Below are 27,451 nucleotides of genomic sequence, written 5' to 3'. Positions count from 1 at the left end.
ATGCCATGGGGAAATATTACTGTGTCAACTGATCCACAGTAACTCGTTCCAAATGAGCTACATTCAACAATCTATCTTTAATGGCTCTTGATACACATAGGCCACAATGCAAATCTGTAGAATTTCAAAATAGTAACTTCAGTGAAATTCAACAAGCAAAACCAAAATGTATCAGTCTTTTTTCTTTCTTCACTGTCATCTTTTTCATTTTCGAAACTATTGATGTCAATGATAAGTATATTATACAGATTTAAGAATACTTTTCTCATTCTCTTACAGGTTTGTAATAAATCATCTAGGCATTCCTTATATACTTTACTCAGTTGTCCCTCATGCAGTATACTCAGTTTCTTTGGATTCACAGAAAATACTTAAGAATGCACTTAAATCTCACTGAAGTCAGTCAAGCCAGACTCAAGCAAATGCTTAAATATTTTGCAGGATCCAGCCTGGCACTGATCACCTCCACCATAACCAGACTCCTCCATCTGGAAAGAAAGTTAGTTCCAGAAAACCCATGAGAACAGACACCATTATATATAAATCTTTTAACCCACAAGATATGTAAATGCAAAGACTGGCCACCACTGGAAAATTCAGACCAACCCCTTCCAGAATAAAGCTCAGCCCAGGCACTCTGAGACCAAAACTGCTTCCAAACCTGAGTGTTTAGTCAGCAGCTTGTCAGCCTAATGCAATGCCCCTGCACCTTCAGGCTATCCAACAGATTTTTATGCCTACTGTATTAGTTGCAATCTGTTCACCAAAGAGCCCTGAAAGCTGAACTCATGGAGCATTTATTGCACAGCCACGTGAGAGGCCTTTGTAGTAGAATCACCACTGCTGAAAATGTTATCAATTGCCAGCAGCCTCTTCAAAGGATAATCTTTCATTTCATGCCAGGAGTAATAAAATGGAAGTTTTTTGACCTCTCTTTACGGATAGTAAGGAAAAGAGTGTGTGAAGGAAAAAGCCAAACCAAACCAAAAATCCTCAATGGTTTGTTCTGTGTTATGTTGAACAAACGGCACCGGATTTCTTGTCAGTTTTTTTCCTGCCTCGTGCAGTAACATAAGGAACTTCACAAAATAAAATTACTCGGTGTGTGGGAGAGCAGAGGAGGGGAGCAGATTGTGACTTTTTAAAGGGAACAAGGACAGCAGCTTTTTCTGTGTGTGGCTCACACGCTTGCCTTGTTTTATAGTATACAATTATTTCAAGGGAAAGGGAATGGTGGATCCCAGAGACCAGGTCACATGGTGCAACAGCAGCCTTCTTTTAATGCCTTCCCTTTCTACCTCTTCCAGTTACCATGTTTATAAGGGAGTAAGTGCTCAACCACACAATCCAAAAAAGCAAGATATAATATGCATACGTGCCATTTTAATCGCAAAAGTTGAGAATTGTTGAGTTTTCTGAGTCCTGACTAAACAATTCAGGAGACACAAGCTCTGCTACATTTGCTATACCAACCAAATTATGCAGGTTGAAGTCACAAGCATAATTTATCCAAACAAGGTAATGTTCCACATGATGCTGAATTAATTTTATGAGTTATTTGATCCCTTTACCTCATTTTTCTTTCCATCTGTTTACTTCCCCCCTATCTTTTGCAGTATGCAAGGTCATTAAATCAAACAACAGATTACTGTTTCCCTAAGTATACTGTGTTCTTGCTGTCACAATATCTAAGCCCTACTCAAGCTTATTGATTTTGTCAGATTATCCATTGTTCCTATAACTTGGCTTTCTGCATCTGTACCCTAAATTCTCTAGATAATGCCAACTGGCCTAGTAACACTTCAGCATTGCATATATTTTCCTTCTATTAGTTTTCCAGAGGTGAGGTGTTCATGATTTCATATTGTCTTTGTCTGTTTACTTCAAGTATTTTCTGCTATTTAAGGAAAAATTTCTTGTTGATTTCTCAGTGTTTGCTGATGTTTGTTACAGCTGTCCGATTCCTATACTCTAGAATATTTAACTACTATTAAATAATACTAATTAAATTACCAGCTTATAAAAATACAGGTGAAAAAAGCATTGATAGTCATGGAGGGAAAGAGAACCTAATTTACCTTCAAAACAAAACCAAACATTGCAAGCTATTGATTGTCAGAGTAAGCACGGAGTCAGAGCACGCCATATGGCATTTGAAATAAATTGGATATTGAATATCATCCTGGTTTTGGCAGGCAAGCAGTCAGTTATTTGAATTAACTAATAAGAGACAATCTTGATGCTGTGCAGAAAAAAAAGGGGTTATCAAATTGAAGTGATAGTTCCATTTTTGACAGAACTCTATTTTACACACAACAAAGTATCTTTTCAGCATTAGGCTTTAACATAATTTAACTTCCACAGAGTGAGAGTTATGCAACTGTAAAATCAAACAGCATTTTCAAAATAAAGAGTTAATACACTGTTCATAACAAGAAGATGTAGACTGTGGTCACATAAGTGAAGTGTCTTACCTAGAGTATTGCTCAGAAGTGTATCCTCATTAACTTTTACTGTTCTAACCCTACTCTCCTTGACACCTAAAGCTTTTGTTACTGATAAAAACTGGACCCTAGAGCTTTTTTTCTTGATTTTTGTAACATTTAGTCTTTGGAACACAGAAGTTCCTGACAACTTTCCTTAAATAAAATTCCTAGAAAAAAAATCTTAAAATACCATCAACACTGGATAAAACATAATTTTCATTTACATATCCACAGTGCAGTGCACAGCAAAACACTGCTATTTATCTGCCCTCTTCTTGCACTTCATGGTTATCTAATGCTGCTTCAAGGCCACATATTTTAACCACTATCTCCATTAACGATAATTCTGAGGGTTTAATTTTTTTCAATTAAGCTCAGATTTAGACTATTAAACACAAAACAGTTTTCACACAAAGGTGTGGTAAAAAACTCATGCATTGAATATATGAGTGTCTGAATACTAGCCAGCTGTATGGATCCCCTTTCATCTCTGCCCTCCCTCCTCAGTGTAATGCAATTACTGAAATTAAAAGCCTACCAGTCACATTAATAGGAACCACATCTGTTTGGACGGCTTGCGCTTGTTGTCGCATTTTCTCTTCTGGTGTTGGCAGTGGGAGAGACTTAGTCCAGTTGGTTTGGGTGTTGATATCTGATAAATCATTTGTAGCTGGACTTTTAGGCCTTTTGATGGTAATAAGCTTTTCTTCTTCAGGGGAAGAGACAGGACACTACAAACAGAAATCATACAACAATGTGAGTTTACTACTAAAAAAATAGAGGTAGGAGTATGGTATTATTAAGGTGCTGTCACTGTAGTCAGCATTGACTGCTTGTGGAGCAAAATACACCCTCACAAATACCATACATCGACCTACATAAAAAGCAGCTTTAAAAATACACAAAAAATGCACAACAAAACATCTAGTTTGCCTTTTTTTTCCAAGACATTTGATTAGTCTAAGGAATACACACCAATGAAGGAGAAAAGAGTGGTGTTGCACATAGCAAAGCACAGTAACTAATCACATCTTACACACTGACATAGATCCTGCAGTTATTAACCCCTCTCTCCCTGCACCAAGGTTTGCCTTCCCTTCCCCTCTCACCTCCCCATGCCCTATGAGAAGGTGACATTTAAGCACTGCTTTGCTCCAGCTGCACTAGGCTGTACGAATGCAGAAGGTCTCAGCAAGAATCCTGTTATCAAAAGACAGATTTTAGTAGAGCTCAGTAAAAAGCCAATCAGCACACTCCACATAGTCGTCTGCCATGGATCAGTGAGGTAAGCAACTAACTTTGCTTTGGTCTTGGAGAAACTCATGCCACAGTCCAAGGGGTACATTTTTCAGGGTTAAAACACTTAATATTATTAGTAGCCACATAGGGGTAATTTTAAAAGTCATTTATTCTCAAAGTAGCATCTTGAGTGGCACTCAATTTGATTTCATTCAATACTATTTCCTTTTGGGGAGTAAATCTGTTTTCATTACAAGGCTTTTGCTTTCATACCAGTAATGGTAGAGAAAGCCATTGAGCAGCTTTTTAGTGACAGGACAGTACTTGTCCCTCACTGGGGCTTCTAGCAGGTGGTCACAAACACAAGTGAACCTGAGAGAAGCAGCCTTTCCTCCTCCCTACTCCTGCCAGCAAGGCATTCCACCAGAGAATCCCAGAAGCAGGAGAGGAAGACCTGGAGGGAAATCAACCACAACCTCCTCCTGCCCCCAGACAAAACAATGAAGACAAGAGAAGAGAATATGGAAGAGGAGCTGCACAGTGTTTGCAGCACTTGCAGAAATTTCTCTGCAACCTGCCGACTCCTCTGGTTCAGAGGAGTTTGCTTTGGACCTTCCTCCCTACCACCCAACCAGAATTACCTCGCTCTTTTCTCTTTTACTCTCTCCCTTTGGAAAGCCAAATACTACTCAGAACAGGGTTGTTGGTACTGGACCATTGCCTCTTACCCCTCATTGCTGCACACAGGCATGGAAGGAAACATCACAGCTTTTTACCACAGATGGATTTTTTTATTATTGTGGGTGCTCAGTCTAAGTGATCTGTTTTCTCTTGAAGCTGAGTGCTATACATAAGACATGCCCAAACACTGTGCTGCAATCGCTGTTTATCATTTCTGATTTTAATTTTCTTCCTGTTACTATGAGGAGTTCCTACTGTTTATAAATAAATAACCACTTATTTATTCTGTTATGCTTTGACTCTACATCCTTTAGAACAGAGTCCAACATTTTATTAAATAGAAAATAAAAATAAAAGCAACTTCCAGGCAAAAAGTAAAAGAAAAGTAAAACCTCTTCAAGCAACACTAAAAAAACATTTCAGGCAATGAAACTATTACTAATATCACTCTGTGGTTTGGAAACACCCTTCAAAACGTGGGAGCTTTTCTTCAAGGAAATAATCTATTTATGACAGCCTGGAATTTCTTTCCTGGAGAGGCTGTGGAAGGGATAGATGCTGCTCTGTAGGTAAAGGCTCAGCCAAGTGAAAGCCCTGCAGTTCTATCAATATAACCTTCTTGGAGGACACCAGTACTTTTTCAGGCCTCTGCTGTTTCTAAAAGGCTCTAAACACAAGTAATAATATAATGTGAGTGCTTATCTTTTTTTGAGCGTGTGTCCATACACTGTTTATATGCATATATAGTGTGGACATATATACATGTATTTACAAACACAAGGACTTTCCCACCTCAAATTACCCAAATTCATAAGCACTTTCATTAACTTAAGCAATTTGGGACATTGATGAAGGAAAGCTGCCTCCAGGTCATGCTTACCCCCAGTAAGGTTTGAAAAGTGACTGAGAGAGAGAAAGGTTTGTAAGGAACATGGCAGGGGGATGACAGCCCACCTGTCACAGTGAGTATGTGTATACACACTTGAAGGAGTAAGCAAGGGCTGAGGAAAAGAAATATTGCTTCTCCTGTCCTACAATGAATGAGCTTTTCTCCACTCTCTCTCCTCTTTGGGATCAGGAAGACCAAGAGAGACACCTCAAGCATAGTTTTGCAGCTTGTTTGGGGTGAGGATGAGCACCAGTGACCTTGAAATATGCTTCTCACTTGATACTGTCAGTGTACGTGTCACCTTCAGACTGCACTGCAGTGCCAGGTCTCAGCTGTCACACAGCAGTCTCTAAGGGCTACTCCAGAACATCAAGAGGCAGAGATACTGGTTACAAAGCCATCCTTCCTTTTCAAAGAAATTACTCGAGCCAAGCAGAACAGGGTTTTTGTTACAGTATACGAACAGAAAAAGAGAAGAAGTGCAACATCTGCTACAAGGGAATCCTAATTAATCAAAGAATGTGAAACATCAATCAGAAATTCTGCAGAATTAGAAGCTGAGAAAATTGGGGACAGATGGAGTAAGACAGACAGAAATGAGCCAGGTTATATGAGCATATAATCAATGAAACTGAAAACGCAGTGGTGCAGTTGAGCTCAAAACAATGTCAGTGAGAAAAACCTCCTGCCACAGGACACACATATATACTTCTACAAAATAATTCTTCAGAAGAGTTGGAGGTGGTTTTGGGTGTAAGAATAAGTGTTCACATTTCAACTGTAGGTACATTTTCCATGAAGAAACATGGCTGTCTGTACTTAAATCTTTTCTTCCATTATCTCAGTGATAATGGTATAGGCACGACAAAGCTGTAGACAGCTTTACTGTACATAACATGCAGCAACTCATCTTTCAGCCTTCTTCAGACAGAAATTATTCACCTATATAATTAGGATGAAAATGAGATTTACGTATTTTTAGCAAACATTCCCAGATTTACAGCAGGGAAGCTTGGTGGAAGATGCAGTGAATTGCTGCTGTGTGACAGGAATGTCTTCTCCAGTCAGGTCTGTTACACCTGAAGTAGAAACGAGGCACAGCTCATAAACTCTATGTTCATAACAGAAGTACTTGTCCCATTTTTAAAGTACCTCTGAGCCATAATAACTTTACTGCTAGTCAAATGCCCACATCTCTGGAATGGGTTGTTAAATTCATCTCCACAAGAAAATTTGTTGGAATTTGCTCTTTTTCATGGACGTGGTATGGGGTAACGGTGGAATGGGAAAGCAGCAGCCTTGGACCTTGCTGTGTTTCCACAAACATGTACTAGGAGGAAAAACCATGAACTTTCAAGTGGGAGTTAAAATAAGAATCCAGGAGAAAAAAGGCCTATAAATATCCTACAGACAAGCTGTATGGCTCAGTAAGCTGGAGCCTCTCGGACGCCTTGTTGACATACTGTCCCCCAGCCAACTCAGCTGCTGAGATACAACAAAAGAGTTTCACTATCTCAGCACTTTCATGCTATTTGAGAGGTCCCAGATGACAAATGAGTTTATGCTATGTATCTAGCACCACTCTCTGCCTAAATAATCTGTTTATTCTAAATCTTTATTATATAACAGGGGTTCATACCACAGTATTTTAAAAAAGACAGAACCTCCAGGAAGAGAACTCAATCCATACAAATTTTACTTTTCAGCAGAGACTTCAAACTTCTAGTAATTTACCCTACTGTCTACTAACATCACTTCTAAAATCATAATTTATCAGAAAAACAGGTGAAAAAAACCCCCAAGAGTTGCAGACAGCAGCCATAGAGTTCAGCTGTCTATTACATATGCCAACATCCTGTTTCTGCCTCCCGTCTTTTACTGGGTTTGATGGGTTCAAGAGTCATTTTCCCAACACCAAGGGATCAAGACAATCAGTAACAGGGAAAAGAAAGTCAAGACCCAAACCCAGCCAACTGAGACTGGCACTTCACATGCCTGATTCAACCCGTGGGGTTTCACACTGTCTCATGGAACACTGCCACATTATAAATTTACATGAATTTACATTTTAGATGAATTAGTCATTAGACTCTTTGGTGTCCTCCAGGCCAAGGTCACCAGTCTAGTTCCCACACTTTCCACAGAATATTCCTTTTTATTACTTCTACACACAGATCTCCACTTGCATTACCCAGCACTGCTATCCTACTAAATTCTTCATTTCATAACCTTCACTTTGTCTCAGCAAGTTAAGTACATTTTGTCAGTGAAATTACTGACTATCAAGCAAATTATCACCTTAACAAACACTGCAGAAATGTTCTTTTCTTCTTCCTCTAACTCTGTTGTAACAGGATAAAAAGCACAAGAAGATCTCTACTGTTCTGAGCTCTAGAAGCCTATCTAGTATCTCCCTTAAGATAAAGGCCAATAAATTATATCAAGGTAAAATTTAAATGTGATCATGCATAGAGCAGATACTTTTCCCTGAATATTATCTCAGCATTGGATGGAGTCCTCACCCTTCAAGAATGCACCCAGTTGCTTTCTAAACCCGTGTAAACTTTCAGCATCCACAATTCCCACAGCAGCTGCACAGTCTGAGTATGCAATGAATGAAGAATTACCCTCTTTTCTTTGTTCAAAGACTTTCTGCACTCACTTCCTTATGCTTTGGCATTTCATGTATTATGAGCTGCTGTTTCAGCTCAGAAAATGGTACAGCATTTTAAAAAACCAAATCCCTGTAAATGGTATAAAATACAAGAGCAGTGCCATGTAACTGCAGCAGAAGGGCAAGGAGGCCACCTGAGGACCCCAGCACCCAGAGGCATCCTCAGCTCTGCCACACCTCATGCCTCGGGGCTTTTCAGGCATGCCCACCTCCAAAACTGAAGTGCCTAACTTTACCCCCTCTTAACACCAAGCACAGTTTTACACTAGACTTCCTCAGATCAATACAGTTAGGGCACTTGTTTTCACTTAAAATACTAAACAGTTTTGTACAGATATTGGAGAGATAACTAACAGTTCAGATGATCACAGTGGCAAAAATATACTCCTCCCCCATGCCAAATCCCTCCCCAAAATAAGGGAAGTGTTTTTTTCACCCAAAGCACAACTATTTAAGCAAAGTTCATAAGCCAAATAACATGACATAGGGAAAAACACCATGAGTTTTGGGTGCCCAAACATTTTCATAAATGAAATAAAGAAATATGTGAAATATTGCATGCTTGGGAGCAGGTACTCTCTGTAGTTCACATTTATCATTCAAGAAAGATACATTCCTCCAAATTAGTACAATTGTTCCTTAGCTAATTAAAAACCAACAAAGCAGCTAATTAAATAAAACACAGAGTCCACTGGAGGAGGGAGTTTCAAAGGAGGCAAATGTTAATAGGAAAAAAATGGAATAAAAACTTCTGTGAACCAAGTAAATACAGGATACTGTACTGCAGACAAAGAGGATTACAGAGGAACATAAAAGAAATGAACCTGGCATGGGACTCTTCTTTTTTTTTTTTTTTTTTTTTTTCTAAGTAGAAAAAAGCAGCAGGTAACTACTGAAGGCACATATGCTACATGCTACATGTAACATCAAGCTGCAGATATGTCAGCTGGATGGTCCCACTTGTGGGCAAAGTACCTTGTTGTTCCAGGGAACCAAGTTACAGCAGGCGCTAATGCAAGACTGAGAGATGCAGTCTAACAGACTAGACTGTTGAGTGAGACAAAAAGAAACAAAGAGAATAAGTGGTAAAAAGGGAAAGAAAAAGGAGCAAGAAAAATAAAACACACACAAAAGACAAATACAGTTAATATACACATGCATACATTTCAGAACGCAGGGAGAACTGGAGTTAGAACGTGACATTTCAAAACATCTTTTACACTGGTAAAACAGAGTAATACTGAAGGACAGGAATAGCTCCCAAGTTGTGCCACCAACAGCAGCATGTAAATTACAAGAAAGGAGAAGATCAGTCACAGTACTGAGATGTAAAATCCAGGTAAACCAATTTAATCACCAACAAACTCAATTAGGATCAGTACTACACTGGAGCTTGGCCTGTGTTTCATTAATCTAACTTGTAAGAATCAACATTAAAAGTAAAAGGGCAGATCCAAACACTTAATTTTGTATCAACTTCCATTCAAAAAACTCCAGCTTTTTATGTTTTCTAACTTTGTTTATTCATTTTTAGTTGGGCCTGCATCTCCTCAGTGATTTTCCTTTGGAACAGCACATGTTCTGTTTATCTTAGACATTTCCTAAGACACTGAACCAACATGCTTGGTGGTGTGACTACTACTGTCTGCTGACAGACACACACCTCCACAAAACCTGAAAAAGCTTGTGGATCAACACCTAGCCATGGTTTCATATTGTCTCCACTGTAGACAGACAAGCCAAATATCTGGCTATGGTTTTCATTTTTAGAAGCAGATTAAAAATAACAGGGAAAGCTGGTTTCCTTTGTGATATCACCCACTCGTTTTTGCTGCAAGTTGGCAATCATATCCACAAGTTTATGAACAGTAAATAGGTATTAATCTACCCATCATTATTTTGCTGTTCTCTAATTATTAAATACTGCATGCAAAGAATTTAAATGTTGGCTTTTTTGCTTTCAATAGACAACAAAGCTATAAGGCTTTCATTTTGTGGTAAGGAGTTCACATTTTGAATCACAGGATTTTTGGTGACCCCAGTTCCACATTGTTACTGAAGAACTCTCCTGACAGTTGAAATATGATTCCCTCAAGGCATAAGACTTATTAGAATTACTTGGCTCTTTACCAATAGGATAATAATTCAAGTTCAGAAATCTGTTGTGGTAAACATTAACTTAAAGAAAGATGAAACATTTATTTTAAAGCATTTTTTAAAATACCATTTAAACAGAGATCCTGGTCAAAAAATTCCACAAAAGAAAGTTATACAATATGAATCATGCTACAGTTTACAAGAAATTTATGTCTTTGTGAGCTGGAAATAAGAGGGGCAGGGTTAAGGCTAAGGTTCTGAGATAATCAGTAACAGCCAAGACTGTCAGTTTGGCAGCTATCTTTCTCCCCAGCTCTGAATCATTCTTTCAGCTATAATATTTAAAGAAACCTATTCCAATTTGAAATGGAAATGCTGACCAATATGTAAAGCATATTTAGTTGCATTAATTTGCTCTAGAATGCACAGAAATTGTTAGTAACACATTATGTTAACACTCAAAAAACCCTTAACCAAGAAAGGATGACAGCTCTTAGTCTCCAAGAATACTCACCCATGCTTATATACTTTCATGCAAATTGTTTAAAGAGAAGTGTATTTATGTTTTTTAAATGTTACGTTAGTTTTACACGTGCAGATGGTTTTATGCTGCACAGCACTGGCCAGGGCAAGTCGATGACATATATGTACATTTATGTGCAGTACATTAATAGCAACAAACAAGGTGTTAATATTTTCCCCAGTGGAAATCCTAATTCCATTGGTTTCAGCAAGGTTTTGCAAATTACCATTATAATGCATTCCACAGTATGAATGTGCTTTACATTCTCGGCTGACTGCCAGTACATACCACACACAGCTAAACAAGTTGCTCTAACATTCCCTGCCAATACACAGATAAAATGCAATCACCACCTGGACAAGAGACTCTACATATTCCACAACACCTTCTATTATGTGACTAAAACCCATGGAAGATAAAACTGAAAACACTGTACTCTTTAAAGTGCATTCTCAGGGTCTGCACATTTTGCTGGTAAGAGTTATAAGGTCCATACTAAAGAGGGACATACAGTTTAGTAACAATTCAAAGAAACTGAACTTGTTACAATCAAGGACATCTTCCCACACTGGAAGAAAGAACTGTTTTTGGCAAAGTATTACAGAATATCTATCTTGAAAATGCCAGGAGCTCTGGAATTTCAGCTTTAGACAGGCACACTCCAGTGGATCTTGCCATCCACCCAAGCAGCAACATCCTAAACCACTACACTGCAGTCAGCTTTTCCTTCAGAGTCCACAGACACAACAGGATAAAGACAAGAGAGGAGAAATTTTCATTTTCAAAACAATAACAGAACAACTTACTGATTCTGTAATTGAAATCTATATAAATTGATGTACAAAGCAATATGGCTTCATAACTCTTAAAACTTGTGATCAACTGTTCCTTCTCTTAATTTATTTCTGAACTCTAAGCTAAGCACACTGGGAGTTGAGATGTGGGGATGTAAGCAGGAAAATCAATACACTGAAAGAAAGGCAATAAACCAAACTTATTGGATAATCTTCATTTTCTGGATGCCTTTACCAAACAGTTGAGATGCATTAGGGCAAAGCCCCTATCTTACTGAGTAACTGTATTAGCAATTCAAAGTGTGCACCTATCCAAGTTACAATTCAAAGAAGCTGATGGCTGCTGAATAGCTCTTGAAGATAAACACTTAACAGCTACCCTTGCTGGAGTCTTCCCTCCAGAACATTACCAAACCCTTTCCTGCTTTCACACTCTGAACATGCCAGTGGGAACTTTATATTGCAGCATGAGAGAACTGGGAGTTTTAAGAGACCATGAAAATCAGATGAACTACAGTTAATGCAGAAAGAAATAACCATCTTTGTGATCCTTTAAAAATCCTGCCTTATTTGAACAGTGTTATGGTAGGCAATTAAACTGCAACAGGCAAGTATTTTCTCAGTACTTTGCCCCCCACCATTACCTTCTGTTCAATTTCTTCATAATCATCCTGGTAACTTCCACAGATTGCACTGGAGGACGAGGAGAAGGTGGGGCCCTGAGAGTAATACTGCGAGCTCCGGTAGCCATCCCGCCGCAGCTTGTCACACTCTGCCGAAAGAAAGAAACAGGAGGTGAAATCATGGCAAGAGCCATGGCTGTTTATGCTTGTCCAACGGCACTTAAGTACTGAATGTTCTTCTGAAAATGTTTACCGTGCATTAACATCGTCTGCTGGCCCAAGTGACAGAACCCAAGGGCGCGTTCCTCATTTTTGTATCTGCAATTCCTCCTCCCTCACATGTGTGCACACGTAAGCCCACACATAGCGTATTAACCCAGGCAATGGCAAGTGCTTCAGAAAGAAGGGGGAAATAGATTTCTTTATTTATTTAAGTGAGGCCTGGCTCTGTGTCTTGACAGATGGCAGCATCTTGCAGGATGGGAGACGGATGCATGTGAGTAACTCCAGGGGTCTCATTTGCCAGGCCGGTAGACATCTATTATATGCCTTACACTTGAAATGATGATGATGTTGCTCACTACTCCAAGCACCATCTGCTAAATAACTTTGGCTCTGACCACTTGTCTTGTCTTCCTGTCTGTGGAAGAGACCATTTACTGCGATTTTGGAGAGAGGAATGCAAACCACAGGGATCTCAAAATCTGGTGCTGCTGCACAGCACACATAGTTTAATACTACAGTTTCTAAAGTTCAGAAAGAACTCAGAGCAGACATGCATCCCCACTCACAACAGCCAAAATTCCAGTCAGCATTGCATCTCCCTCACCAAGTTTTCCACAATCATCTTCCTGCCTCCTAATTGATATTCAGTGTGATTGTGCTAAAGAATAACAGACGCCAGAGCATAAGGAAAAATTAAATGTTCAAGATGCGGCAACCAAACTCATCAGACCAGTTAGCTTTACATTTCCAAAGACAGATATCTGAATCTGCTGAAAGATGATGAAAGCAAGAAGAAAATTAAGTATTTGGTGTATTTCCATTTAAGGAACTGAAATTTCTACACAGTATGCAGGCATTATCACAACACAAAGAGCTTTTATTATCACTCGTCGGAGAACGCCCTTCTGTGATTATATCATCTGTCTGCCTATTTTCTAAATACTCCTTAAAATAGAAAAGATGCAATGCTTATACCAAGGCCAAGGTTTAGCCTAGCAAATGATTAGCTGGAGTTACAATGTGCAGCTCCAGCATATATGTCCTCTATTATGCCAAAATGCTTCTGAGACTGAGGTGTGGAGGCCTTGTGCTGACAGGTTAACTGACCTACAGCAAGCACAGATCTGTGAGGATTTAATCAGTAAGGACTCCCCTGTATCTGCACATGAACACTGAGGAGGCAAGAATACACTCTGACAAGAAGCCATTTCCATCAGTGCTGGACATATGTCCTTGCCTATGTATCCCTAGGGCGTTAAAAAGGGCAGTATGGCAGGAACGTTTCCTTCTCTCCAAATTCAAGGACCAACAGTGGCAGTGTAGGTTTTGAGATCCAGATCAATGGCTGTGTCTCAGGAACAGAGGGCTGGTAACCCTGTTTATGCGTTCCACACGTGTGCGCATGCTGACATTGTGCACATCTGGCAAACTGTTGTTGTACTTCAGGAGGGGGGTGAAAAATGACTGTCAGCAACCACAGCAAAGCAAATTCCTCCACCGTTCCAAATTTGGGTACTGTATCCAGCCAGATCCAGCACATAACGCTCACAGATGTGAGCACTCTGGTGGGTTATTTGTTGGTTTGAGCTACAAATGAACAGGGTAAGTGGACTGTGGCAGAACAAAACAGCCCAAAGACTTGAATCAACTTATAGCATGGGTTAACATGCTAAGTTGTCAATTTAGACACTACAACTTTTACCTTTAGAGGAATCACTGATCACCACAAACAAACATGAATACAACCTAAGGGCTGCATAAGAATTGCAGTTATTTTTCCTCCCATTTTTGAACTAAGGCTTAGGGTTTTTGCTGGCCACTCCTGTGACTCTGCAACATCAGGTATCATGGCACACTCCCCCAAAAAGAACTGTGGTTTGACCTGGGCTAGACGCCAGATGCCCACCAAAGCTGCTCTATCCCTCTCATCCTCTGAAGAGAGCTGGGCAGGAGAGAGAAAATGTAACAAAAGGCTCATGAGCTAAGAAAAGGACAGGGTGAGATCACTCAGCAGCTAAAACCACAAGCAAAACAGTCTTGATTTAGGGGACTTAGTTGAATTTATTACCAATCAAAATATAAGAGCATGATAATGAGAAGCAAAGCAAATCCTAAAAAACACACTGCTCCACTCCTTCCATCATTCCCAGGCTTAACTTTATTCTCAATTCTCTAACTCTTCCCCACTCAATAGTGCAAGGAGATGGGGAATGAGGGTTATAGTCAGTTCATGTTGTTCCTGCTGCTACTTCCTCCTCAGGGAGGTCATTCCCCTGCTTGAGTGTGGAGTTCCTTCCATGGGAGACGCTCCTCTAAAAACTCTCCAATGTGAGCCCTTCCCAGGGGCTACAATTCTTCCCAAACTGCTCCAGCAGTGGTTCTCCCACAGGTGCAGTCCCTCAGGAACATCTGCTTCAGTGTGGGTTCCCCACAGGGTCAGAGGTCCTGCCAGCAGAACTGCTCTTGCTTGTGCTTCTCTATCCATGGATTCCCAGGAGCCTGCTCCAGTGTGGGCTTCCCATGGAGTCACAGTTGTCATGGGAGCCTTCCAGAGGAAACAGGCTCTTCTGGAGCGTGATAGATGAATGCTCTGATATTAACTGTTTGATCTAATTTATTTTCGTACCCAAGAAGGTGAAGATGATGAATAGTGCTCCTCATGAAGCCCAGAAAAGCTCCAAAACCTTAAGGAACTCAACGCTGAAGGTCTCAAGTCCACCACGAGTTCAAGTGGACAGTCAATACCAACCTGCCTCAGCTCATCAAACTCACAGCCTCCCACTGTTCCCAACACAAAATCCATGTAACTTCAGAAGCTATTGCAGCAACATTGTGGATGAAGCTAAAATTACCAAAAACTGCTAGGTGAAACCAAGAAAAAGGTGATTTGTCCCCAAGAACAGCTGTTGTATATATGTACTGTAACTGTACATATTGCAGCACAGCAGGATGTGGATGGCACTGTGGATGGCACCCAAGGCAAACAAACCTCCTCAGAGGCCTTAGGCAGATATCTTGCACTTCATGTTGCCTACAAGCACAACACAAGGTCAAACATTACACTGATTGAAGGTGCTGTCACTGCCAAACCAAGTGCGGCAACTGCTGTTTAAAAACTGTTCTAGCTGGAGGCTCCTTCTCTCCATCTCCTTACTCATATTAGAGGTGCACATGGTCTTCTGTAAGCCATCAAGTTAATATTTTTCAGATACAGGGGTATTACTTTTGTAAGAAAATAACAATGAAGAAATCAGAGATACTTACTCTAGGAAATACTCCAGATACTTACTTTTGGAAGGACTCCCTTCTTCCCAGAGAAGCACTTTGGGAACACTAGGGACTTTGTCCTAGTCTGACAACCCCAAACAGAGAAGAGTACTGTACACTAAGTGAAAAAGTTCTTACAGTTATGCGTGTTATTTCAGAGAGGTCTGTGCTGAAGCTGACAAGGTAACAGAAGGATCCATCCAGTTCCAGTTATTAAAAATATTCATTTTAAAGAATGACACTACATAAGCACCAGCTGAATCAGGAACATACACACTCTTGGCTGCCATTTCCCACATTATACCACCTACAAAACTGTGCACAGCATTTCTGTATTTCTGCCAAAGAACTGCCAGGTCGAGCCCCAGGACACAAACACCCACTCCTGAGGATCCACTTGCCAGTCAAATCTGTAGCACATGCTGCAGACAAGCTTGAAGTCATAATTTTCACGTGAATCTGATCTGAAATGTTCAACAGTATGATTATGCCCCAGATGAACCATTTTTTCTCACTCAAACATTAATTCCAGGAAAATCAGAAAAGTGTTACTGCCTTGGCAATTACAATTGGTGGCTGCATGGGATAGTGCCACAACTCAAAAGTCTGAAGCTACCTCTCCATCTCCTGACTGATTCTGGGACTAAGTGTAGAGAGACATTGCCTGCCACCTTCTGCCATCCTGCAAGTGCTTTTCTGTCTAGATGAAACCATAGATTAGTTATTGCTTTTCTTCTATAGTATTGATGCATTAAATTTCAGAACTTCCTCTGTATTAGAAGCACTGCTTAAAAATGACTGTCATTAGATTATATTGTAATTTTTTCCATGGTACAAGTGAAACCCTTCCTAAAAAATGAAAATTTTCCTGAAATTTTTCCTTGTGTTTTGCTATTCACAGGGTGGTTCTAGTTAAGTGTGAAGAAAGTGCATGGAAAATGCAGACAAAGCCCTTTTAAGGGCCCCCTCATCATTTCCACAGTTATTACAACAGGCTTTAGGAGACACAACCAAAGCAAATGTGTTAAAGCTGTCAGTGCCCAATACAACCACGTCCAAGTCTCTGCTATATACCCAGACTCATATTTGCTCAGGATTGCAATACTGCAGCCTTTGCTAAACCTTGGCAATCAGACAGAAGCATGCTGGGGTCATGTCCTGTGCATCACCCATCTCTGCTCTCTTCCCTCCTGCTGAACAAGCTGGTGCACAGGCAGGTACCTGCAAGCAAACTGGGAGCAAAGGCTCAACCAGCCATGTGCAATTCTGCACCAGAGTTCTGAGCCACAGGCACTGAATTCAGCACTGTCGTGAATAACTCAACCTCTCCATATAAAAGCTTGTGGCCTTTGTGACAGACTGTCAGGCCAAGTGTATGAAAATACCTCTGACACCTCTCAGCTCAGATTTCTCTGTTTCATACATGGAAACTGCATGTGCCCAAGTCAGTAACACACAGTAACAAATCTCAAACACAGAGGCAATTTGCTGCTTTTCCAACAACTGAAACCATATTGCCCCATGATCATTTGGGCCATGAATCACAGCAGTGAACAGAAGGCACAGCACTGATACCTCAGTAATTAGTCTGACATGGAATTACCATGGTAAAGCAGGATCAGCATTTACCTTGTCAGACCTGCACGCCGCACCGTGCCACGGCAGATGGAAGGCTGGGTTTGCTGGGAGGGGACCGGATGCACCGGCTCTTTTCTTCTCCTCAACTGAACTTTGGTCATGTTTTGTGCCTGCCTGCTGAGCTTCCTACCCATGAAACCTGTTGCTGTATCTTGAAGTTTATATGAAGGAAAATTCAAGACCCTGTCAGAAGCAGAACCAGTCAGAGGGACGTGGATTCAGTTATTTTCAGAAGTTGTGCTTTATTTTTTCCTTACTGTAAATGAACTGTGCAAGAGTGTTATTTTTAACAAGTTTCTTCATAAAACAATTATGTTGCCTGTCAGTATTTGAATGCCCCATACACACCTCTCTGAAGGGAGAAAGCCTCCAGGTGCTGGTTTCCAGGGCTAGAGCCCATCTGAGCCTGAGACCATTCCCCAAGGCAAAGCCCCAGCAAGAACACAGAGACAGCTTTATGCCAACACCCTGGACCAGTCCTTCACGTCTCAGGCCTGAAAGTGCACCCATCACTCACTAAATTAGCCTTAATGAGATTACTCAGATTACTCCTGTAAGCAAACACTGCTCACAAGACTGCTGCAGGATCAGGCCTTAAGCTCTGTAGCTGTCTACATCCATGTGTACACTCTCAGGCACACATTGAAGTGTCTAATATTACAAAATTAAAATCCACTTTTCTAAATACTTATAGAAACCAGCAAAGGCACCAGCTAAAGAATTAAACTACCATGATACTGACTAGTATAAACTTAGTAACTTGGCATCAAAGTTATTCAGACATCTAAATAGCTCCCATTAGCTTGGAATAACTACCCATTCCACTGCATGGGTCAGACAATGAAAAGACAGTAAAGTCATATCCTGGAAACATCTGAATTTGCCCTGTAAGCAGGAGCATGACTTGGAACTAATTGCTAAAATCCAAAGAGAAAATATAAGTCGGAACAGGAGCAGATGCACTTCCCACCTGGCAGAGCTGCCCAGAGCTGCTGAAGCAAAAACTTCCAGGTACAGTGGTAGAAAGGGGAAAGACCAGCACACACATAATTTACTTTATACCCCCTCTTGGCTGTCCCCTTGCCAGCAAGAAGGGACATGAGACAAGCTGACAGCTGCATCTGCATGCTTGAAAAATTATCTCAGCTCAAGTCTGGATGACTTCTTGGCAGAGCCTTTCATGTTTTAACTTGTATTTTTCTATTTTTCTTTTTCTTCTTTTTCTTACTACAGAGAGGCTATTAACTGCTCAAGTCAGCTAAACTGTCAACTACAGAAATAAATCTGCTGACTAGTATATTAAAACACATTTATCCATTCACTGCACATATCACTGGAAAACCACTCTACTCCCCAGGGTCAGATTTTTTTTTAATTTTCAGTCTTCAAACATTGTAGCTAACTTCTTCTGTAAATATCCCCAAACCACGTTCCTCCCCTAAGTCACAACTACAAACACTGTCTTACAAGTAGCTTTTCAAAATTTCACCTAAAACCATACAGATGTAGTATAGTACACATTTGTCTTGTAAATGCAAACTGTTTAAAATTACCTCTTACTTTAGAGGTGACACTGCACTTCAATAATCAAAGTATCACTGCTTTTGGTTTTAGAAGAAATTACTTTCACCTCTGGTAAGCAACTGCATATAATTTCAATTTACTTGATAGAGACTTTGAATTTGTTTTTCCAGTTGAGTTGAGACAACTAAGATCTTGTGGGCTTGTGACAGACAGGCGTGGGTGTAGAAGACCTGGATTTCTGAGCTGGCATTGCTGCATCCAAGCAAATCATGCTGTGTTAGATCCCATCAAGGACTTACATCCTGCAGACAGGCAGGGCATGATCTAAATTTCATATATGTACCTCCTAAATTCAGAGTCCAAACAGGTATGTATGCACTACCTGCAGCACATGAACATACAGAAAGTCATCTCAGATCCACTGAAGGGAGAAGTTGAGATGCCTTAACTCTCATCATCACCACACCAGTAATGGCCAGTGCTGGGTCCAGTGCTGCAGGTCCTTCTCATGAGGGGCAAGAGAGCCTAACAGGGATATCAACATCTTTGCTTCTACAGATGATGTGCTTTTTTTTACAAGTTGAAAGTATTTTTCATTTAGATACAAATTTAAGCTCTTAACAGGTGAGGTGAGCACAGGTTAAATCTCCAGCTTCCTAATGGTGTATTCAGAACACTAAGCAATAGATTGTCAGCTGTAACAGCCAGAGCTGTGCTTAGCTTGGGACTGTCATATGGTCTGGTGCCAAGTACCAAAGCACACTCTGAGCACCAAACCAGGACCTCTTCAAAGGGCATGGCTGCCTCTCTGCTTGCTCACAGCACTGTGGATAAAGCCAGGGTAACACTCCACTACGCAGTTTACTGGGGAATTTCAGGGAGGTAACTTTTCAAGATAAAGAGCTTATTGAGAATGATTACGGCTGGGACCATAATTAAAACAGACACCCTAGTTCAAAGGTTTCTTTGGTCAGTAAATCTAACTGAAATTGCTACCTTCACTCTGTGCCCCTTTATGGCTCCCTCATTTGTAAACTGGGGTTAAGAATGCATAGTGCTCTGTGTGTAGATGAGACAGGCTATATAAAAGCTCAGCTGTACAAAGGCAATCTTGTTTCTTACAAATATCTTAAGTTAAATATGACTTCAAAAAAACACAGCTCAATTTAACTCCAACACAGCACCTATTTTTGTCCCTGGATCTAAATATGCAGCAGACAGCTTGCCTCTACCACTTCACATTCCTCCCAAAAATTCACTCAGCTTGGATCATGTCCCATTTTCTTTAAATATATAAATCCCCATATCATCTGTAAAACTTGACTATCACAGAGACTGCTTCTATATCAAAGCTTTAAAATATGTTGTAAAGCCATAGTAATGATCCACTTGTTTAACAACTGAACTGTAACCAATGCTGACTGCAAAGCAAGTTCATGAACTTCAGCTGTGATATATTCAGTGCACCATTTTGTTCAGACTCCCACTTAAACGGGTCAGGAATTTCAACAGATGGAGTACTGTTGCCACCCAGCTGAAAAATCTCCTCAACAGCTCAATCTAAATGCTTTGGCTACTACCAGCCCTTGTCAATCCTGCCATCTTCCTTATTATTCTCATCCCTTGTCCCAAAATGCAGTTTTATACTGAGATTTAAATATCTTTTATTAGTACATACAGAAAAGCCCAAGACAAGCCCAGAGACAGTGAACACAGGTACTAATGTATTTCATAAGCACCATTTAAGGTGGCAAGTGGCAAAACAAACAAACAAGCAAACAAAAAAAATAAACCACACCAAACCACAGTTGTTTGCTTCAAAGCTGTCTTACTTGATGAGTAAGTACCTGAAAGGTCCAAAAGTCTACTTAAAGGTAGACTTTGAAAAAGGCTATTTGGCTGTTCTCTTTCATGAATAAGTAGCCATGCCCAGCTACACAAGTAGCTTCTAGGGACAGATGCTGTCCAGAGTTACCCAGAAACAAAGATATTTTGGGCTCCAAGGGGATCAAGGTAATCCTAACACAGGGCTGCTGGACCATGAAACCGAAGTATGTTGCATGGGTACTTCAAAAAAGCTTTACTGAAAGTGAATAAATGTATTTATGTTAGGTCTATTTCCCCCCCACACAAATGTTGTTCTGCCATGGTAACTGGAGGCCAGTCTGGCTGGAAAGCCCACCATTCCAAGCAGCTTCAGGGCTCAGCTGTGCAGACTCTTACAGCAGCACAAGCACGGGGCATGGAAGTGCAACACTAAAGAAAAGCAATCCCACAGATTTATTTTCAAGGGTCTATATCAGATGGATCCAAATTAAAAGGAATTCTTAAATGTCAAAATGCTGTTAACAGGGTCAAATAAATGCAAACAAGTTGATCATTCCCTTCTTTTCTTGGAGCTTTTAAAAAACAAATACATTTAATACCAACTTTTAATTCCCCAGGTGATCTGCACGATTTAGTGATACAAAAAACCTTTCTAATGGCACCAAAATGCAACAGCCATGACAAATTATATTTGTTAACAAGCTGTCACCAGGGAGTGCTCAAAATAATTATCACTGTTTGTCTCAAGTTAATTTAAATTTCTGCAAGTGCCTTATACGACTGCATTTAGTGGTGACAAGATGTCTTAAGTATAACAGTGTACTTGTCTCCTTTTCTATCTTTGATGCTTGCATCAAAATAACACTCCCTGCTTTTTCTCTAGCACTTTTAATGGATATTTGTTGTTTCTTAGACAACTGAACACAGCTAATGTAAAAATACAAAGGGATTTTTCGTTGTTTTTTCTCCACGGATATTTTAAATGTAAAGCTTTCTCAAATGCTGCCAACAAGCACATAATATCCTAAATCTAAGAGAGTAAGGGGGAAGAAAAGCAAAAAGGAAATAAACTAAAAGTTCAACATTCCTTGTGATGGAAGCTGCTTTACCTAGCACTTAAATAACAATGGTACAGACAGTTAATAGTTTCACGGATCTGAAATGGGTTAAATAATCCTTCAGGGACAGGTTCCTTAAAGAACACTTTCATCTAGTTTAAGAAAAAAACTCAGTATTATTTTGAAACAAATTCTGTCTTCTTTAAATGCTTTCACTGGAATTGCTTTCACTGCTCATGTGTATCATGCAATCAACCTACATACAACGACTCTATGTTTTTACACTCAGCACTGCACTATATAAACTAAACCTAAAAATAGGCAACCTAGATGCCTCCAAACCACTCAATTTTGCAGCATAAGACCAGCTTTCAAACACATGCAGTGTAGCATCTTGGTCAAATTCTGTTTTGTTTCATTTGAGTATTTGCTTTTTGAAATTCCTTATTAGAAAGGGCAGTTGGAGTATGGAACTTGGCCAAAACCATCAACAGATGTACAGTGAAACAATTCAGTAACACTAAAAAAAGCAGGATACTTGAGCAGAAGCTCTGAAAGCTACTTGACAATTGAAACTAAAATAATGAAAAATAAGTTGATTTCTATTTTTTGATTTTATAGCTCCAAGGCCTTTCAGGAACATATGGTCTATTCCTAGCCTTTAATGGCCCTTTACTTCATTAAGGTTTCCAGTTGGTAGGGAGTTGACATTTTGACATCTCTCTGAGCATGAACCAGAGCTATTATCAATATGAAGTGGTTTCTCCCTATTTTGCAGCTCTTTAATGAAACATAAGATTATTTTAAGTCCATAATCTTCTCAGCAGGATTATCAACTAGTAGGTCTGACCCTAATATTGCTCATCTGAACAGTGATCTGGCAGATGTACTGAAAAAACAAAGGCTAAACACATACCTGTCTGGAGGGTCTTGTAGCAAGACATAATAGAGTCTTTATGACTAACTACTTAAATCCTGTTTTATTTGACAATGCTAACCAGATGTCTTCTGGAAAACAAATCAAGTGTTTCAATCACTGCTGCTTAAATACATTCCTTGAATTTGGCCAACAAAGCTAAACAGAAGCTAGAGTCAGCCAAATCCAGCTCTTCAGAAGATGAGATAATAAATGAATCATCGCAGACATTGGAACAACGAGCCCTATATTATGTACATAGCTTGAATCAACACAATTACCCCGGGGGGAGGGCACAAAGTACAGGCAGTTGTGCAGGAAGTTTCAGCAGTTATAGACTGAAAATGGGTATGAAAGTCAGCGTGTGTTCTCACTATTTACAGCACCACCTTCCTGGGTACATATCTGACACATTGTTACCAGCTGGAAAGGACAACCAGTGTGGGCAGTGACCAGCAGTGTGTGACAAGACACAGCTCCTCACCTGCAACTTCAACAGTGCAGTGTCCAAAACACTCTTCAGGAGCTGGATATCTCCTAACAGCTTGGTATCATTTCAGTCTGGCTGTGTTTGACCTTTAACATTAATACAGTTATTCAAGTTATTCAATCCCTGAGCTTTATGCCTGTCATCTCCCAACTCATGAAAAAATGACAACACGTAACAGTGGAGATTGCACTCTCCCACATTTTTTTTTCTTTTTTTTTTTTTTTTTTTTAAATCTAAAGTGCTCTACATTGCTAACTGCAGGAACTAGAAGACAAGTTCCCCTTGGAAATTCCACTATACATGCCCTGCTCTGGTACCCATCACTGCAAAGGACATATAGAATTTAGAATAATTCAAAAACAGTTCAGGCACATGGTAAGGAATCTTTTTTTCTCTTCCTTCACTTCATCATAGCTTGAAAGATTATCCAAAGCCAACGCATTCCAGACCAAACTTAAGGTTTTCCTTTTAGGACACTGGACCTCCACCTCCAACACAGTGTTAATGTTTCAAACCTGCTCAGAAGGTAAACAGGCACACTTAGGACACACCCCAAGCAGTTAAGCAAAACAACACTTAGAATAGTGCTCTGTCTCCTCCCCATCTTCATGCTTCATGCCTTATTGCTTCTCAATTTTTTAGAGCAGAACACACTTCACAAAATGAGGATTAGTCTCGATTTACTTTTACTGCCAAATATTTGTGTCACTGCTATGTACTACAGCTGTTCAATCTGTGCTCCCTGCTGAAGACCACTGCACCTCAGAGACTTCCTCAGATACTGTTCTTCAAATAGGACCATGCAACCAGCCAGGTCTGTCAATGCACTGTCAGGGATGGCAGCTGTTTTACAGTGCCAGCCTCGTGATTCTGCTGAACACCCAAGGAATCTCTTGGCCTCATGGACCAAGAACACTGCAGGCAACACTACAGTATGTGGCATGGGGCCTTTCAGTTAAGAAACAATGCCACTCTCAACAACATCAAACTCAGCTCTGCTACTGCCCAAACCAGACTCAGTGCTAGTCCAGACACTCAGCAGGTGTTAGCAACATAAGACTAGCAAAGTGTAGAAGTCCTTCAGCCTTGGAGCAGAGGCACAAAGCAAGGGAACAGGATTGATTCGAGGATCATGGCCCCATGCAGAGCCTCAGCTCTCCCTTCCCATCTGTCGTCTTCATCTCCTGTTTGCACGACTTCCTAGGACACAACAGTGACACAAAGCACAGAGTCACGTCAAGACTCCTCAGTGGTTAACAGTGGTTTGTTTTTACCCAAACATCTGTGTTTTGGGAAGCACCTTTTATGAAATGACCATGAAAACATTAGGAAGAGGCCAGACAGGACAGGCTTTTGGGAAAGGTGAGCCAGAGCAGCTTGGCCTTGAGGGTAAGAAAACATGTATCTTGCATAGCACAGACTGCATCTTGCATGGCACAGACTGCATCTTGCATGGCACATGTCACTCCATCTGCTTCAGCAGGCAGTCCGAGGTCCTGGCTCCTTCCCCAAAGAAAAGGAAGGTCTACTTTATCCTGTGCAAACAAAACCCTAAGAAGAAATACTATATCTATCACCACAACACAACTGCAAAATTTTCTAAACACTTAAATCAAACTGCAATGGTACCATGACTGTGAAGTGCTGAAGTTACTCTTCTTCCCCAGCCATCCTATTAAGCCACTGAGACCTTTCATTTAAAATGAAGTAACACAGCCTGTGTATAATATATTAAGCCACTGGTTTTAGTCAATAATAACTTTAAATTTTAATATAGGTTACATAGAGCAACTTCAGTTCTGAAGAACAGACAGACTATGCATCACAAACTTTCCAGGTTCCAGCTGCTTCATTTTCTAATTCAGATTATTGGACAATATTGCTTTTTAAAACTTCAGAGGGCAGCAGATCACCTGCATGCCTAAAGGACAAATAGCTTTGCCTCAGTTATGAACACATTTGAATGCAAGATCTCGCCACTTATACTTGAAAGTAGCTTCATAAAGGAAAAGAACAGTATTTCTCCTTAACTTCAAAAGGATAAAACCCTAATTCATAGGTAAAAACCTAAAATATCTCCCTATGCAACATCTACTATCACATACTGCACCCATTTCTACAGTGCTGATAAGCAGGAGACATACCAATATATAATACACAAAGTGAAATAATCAACTGCACAAAAATAAATTAATATCTTTTCCTCCTCTAAACATAACACTGCTTGCTTTAAAAGTATGCAGAGATTAGCATATGGTGTGCTTACTTCTCTCAAGACATATTAGATACTATTTATTTTAATATCTCCAACTTTTTATTACATTTATTATATTTATACTAGCTTCTGCTTCTTAAGTGGTACTTAAAAATTTATTCTAAATAACAGACAGCTTCTTGTTTATTTCACTAGATTTTATTTTATTTTATTAGACCCACACTGTAACGAATTTGCTGATAAAATTATACCAGAACAAACAGTTTGCCCTTGCACTGACTGTCTTAAAAGCTAGTCAGGATTCCCATCTGGTTACTATTAGATTAGGGGAGTGAAAATACCCTGATAGAAATACTTTGCTTGAATTATTTTGGAAGATTTTATACATTTGATACTTTGACAGGTGGCTTAAATGTGCTCTACATGTGAATTACTATTTGTTAGCTAAGTTTTATACTTCCTTTCCCATTCACAGGGAAGCCCCCTGTGTAGAAACAAATTAATAGTCTTCAATCAAGCTCCTATAGCTGCTATGCACAAATAACATCAGGTCTCATAATGTGAACAAGAACAGGACTGGAAAACTTTCAATCATGTCTTCTGATGATCTGAACAATAGCTGCTAACTTAGAGCTGCTAACAAGACCTCATTATCAGGTTCAAGGGGACCACTAGAGGTTCTTTCTTCCCTCCCAACATCCTCTAAAGATAGGACTAAATATACACAAATGATTTTTAGGTAATGCTTGTCTGACCTATTCTTAAAACCCTTAAATTATTTCATAGTCCCAGAAATTTAGGGAGGGAGCATTTAAATATATTTGCCCTCATATTTCTCCACTGCTCTACATGTCTACTGCTTCATTTCTGACTTACCATAAAGCAAAAATTATATTTGCTTTAGTTCCACTTCCTTCCAGTTGTCACCTTTGTTGTCACCATTTTTTGGAGATAAAAGTGATTCATCCCACTTTCTGCACAGAATACAGCACATTTTCTCACCCAGTGTTATTCTTTCCCCATCACCCATACAGCATGTCAGCTCATACACAGCTGTCCTACTGCTCCATGGTTTATCTCAACCAAAGAATCTGAAACACCAAAAGGATGATAAACTGCAAGCTTTATCATGAGGCCAAGACATGCAGAACCAAAGTCCCCATGCTAGCACAATGGTGCTTCTCATAAGACTACCTCAAGCTCTTCTGTGTTACAGTCACATAATTCATTTATACCGATTAAGAAGCTTTAGAAAACTTTGTCTTTTCTAAGAAAACAGGTGGAAAAGCAGTTCAGCAGTTGTCAAAATTATGTCACAATTCCAACAGTGCTTTTGCACTGAATGAAACTCTGCTCTGGATACAGAACTTTTAACTCAAATCTCAAACTATGATCAGAAGCACAAGTTCCTTCCCGATTTCACACTGCTGGTTGAAACAGCAGCTTCAGTAACAACAAAACAGTAAAACTGACAGAACTTTAGCCAGTACCTCTCTTACTACTACTCATGATGTAGCCTCTCAGGACAGTTCCAGGCAACTGCAAGGAGTTATTGCACTTAGGGGAAAAAAAAACATGGCTCAAGGAAAGAGCTTGAGGTTAAACAAGTAAGTAAGCAAGTAAATAAATAAATAACAGAGTTGTGTTCACTAAGTCAGCAGAATGAGGTCTGACTGATGAAGGTATCATCACAGTTTCTCCTCTGAGTTACTACCCTGAAAGCATGAACCTGAAAGTCACTTCATTATCAAGCAGTCCTACATCATGTACTCAAGCCAGTTCATTTAACACAAATGTCTGACTAGCAAACTGTAGTACTAATAAATAGCTTCTTTTTTCATAATGAGCTGCACATCTAGAGAAAAATCCCACCAGACCAAAACAACTTCAGGTGTATAAGAGTGGGAAGCAGTACATATTACCCAGTTTCACACAAATATATTAGATATAGATTTGTTTAACCAGAACATGAAACTGCAGTAGATACATTTCTGATAAAACTCAAGAAAATCAGTGCATTTCAGTCTATATAGGTTTGCTTTTTTTTTTTTTTTTTAATTAACAGTCCAAAACAGAGAACAGGAAAAAATATTAGAATAAGTGGTTAATGTTCACAGAAAGCTAGCAGCAGGCAAATATTTTTATTTTGTAAAGGACTGGTAATAGTGCCATTAAGAAAACAATAATTGTTTCAAGGCTAAGGAACTGCAAAATGTATTAATCCAGTAGTAAGTATAGAGGGCACACAGGCTATCTGCTAAGCCATGCAGGAGACAATAACACTG

General features: G+C 39.8%; 1 protein-coding gene across 9 annotated transcripts in view; it reads right to left on the bottom strand.

Moving 5' to 3' along the window:
* Positions 1 to 27,451, bottom strand: part of NHSL1 (NHS like 1) — a 176,407-nt gene that overhangs the window by 20,719 nt on the left and 128,237 nt on the right. For all 9 annotated transcript variants that reach the window (XM_079299180.1, XM_079299181.1, XM_079299182.1 and 6 more), the window contains 2 exons: positions 12,028 to 12,155; positions 3,025 to 3,217 (listed from right to left, as the gene is read on the bottom strand). In XM_079299180.1, coding sequence (XP_079155306.1) covers positions 3,025 to 3,217; positions 12,028 to 12,155 — 321 coding nt within the window. The remainder of the gene's footprint in view (positions 1 to 3,024; positions 3,218 to 12,027; positions 12,156 to 27,451) is intronic.

Source organism: Erithacus rubecula (assembly GCF_903797595.1).
Source record: "Erithacus rubecula genome assembly, chromosome: 2".
Lineage (NCBI taxonomy): Eukaryota > Metazoa > Chordata > Aves > Passeriformes > Muscicapidae > Erithacus > Erithacus rubecula.
This window is presented reverse-complemented; position numbering and strand designations above follow the sequence as displayed.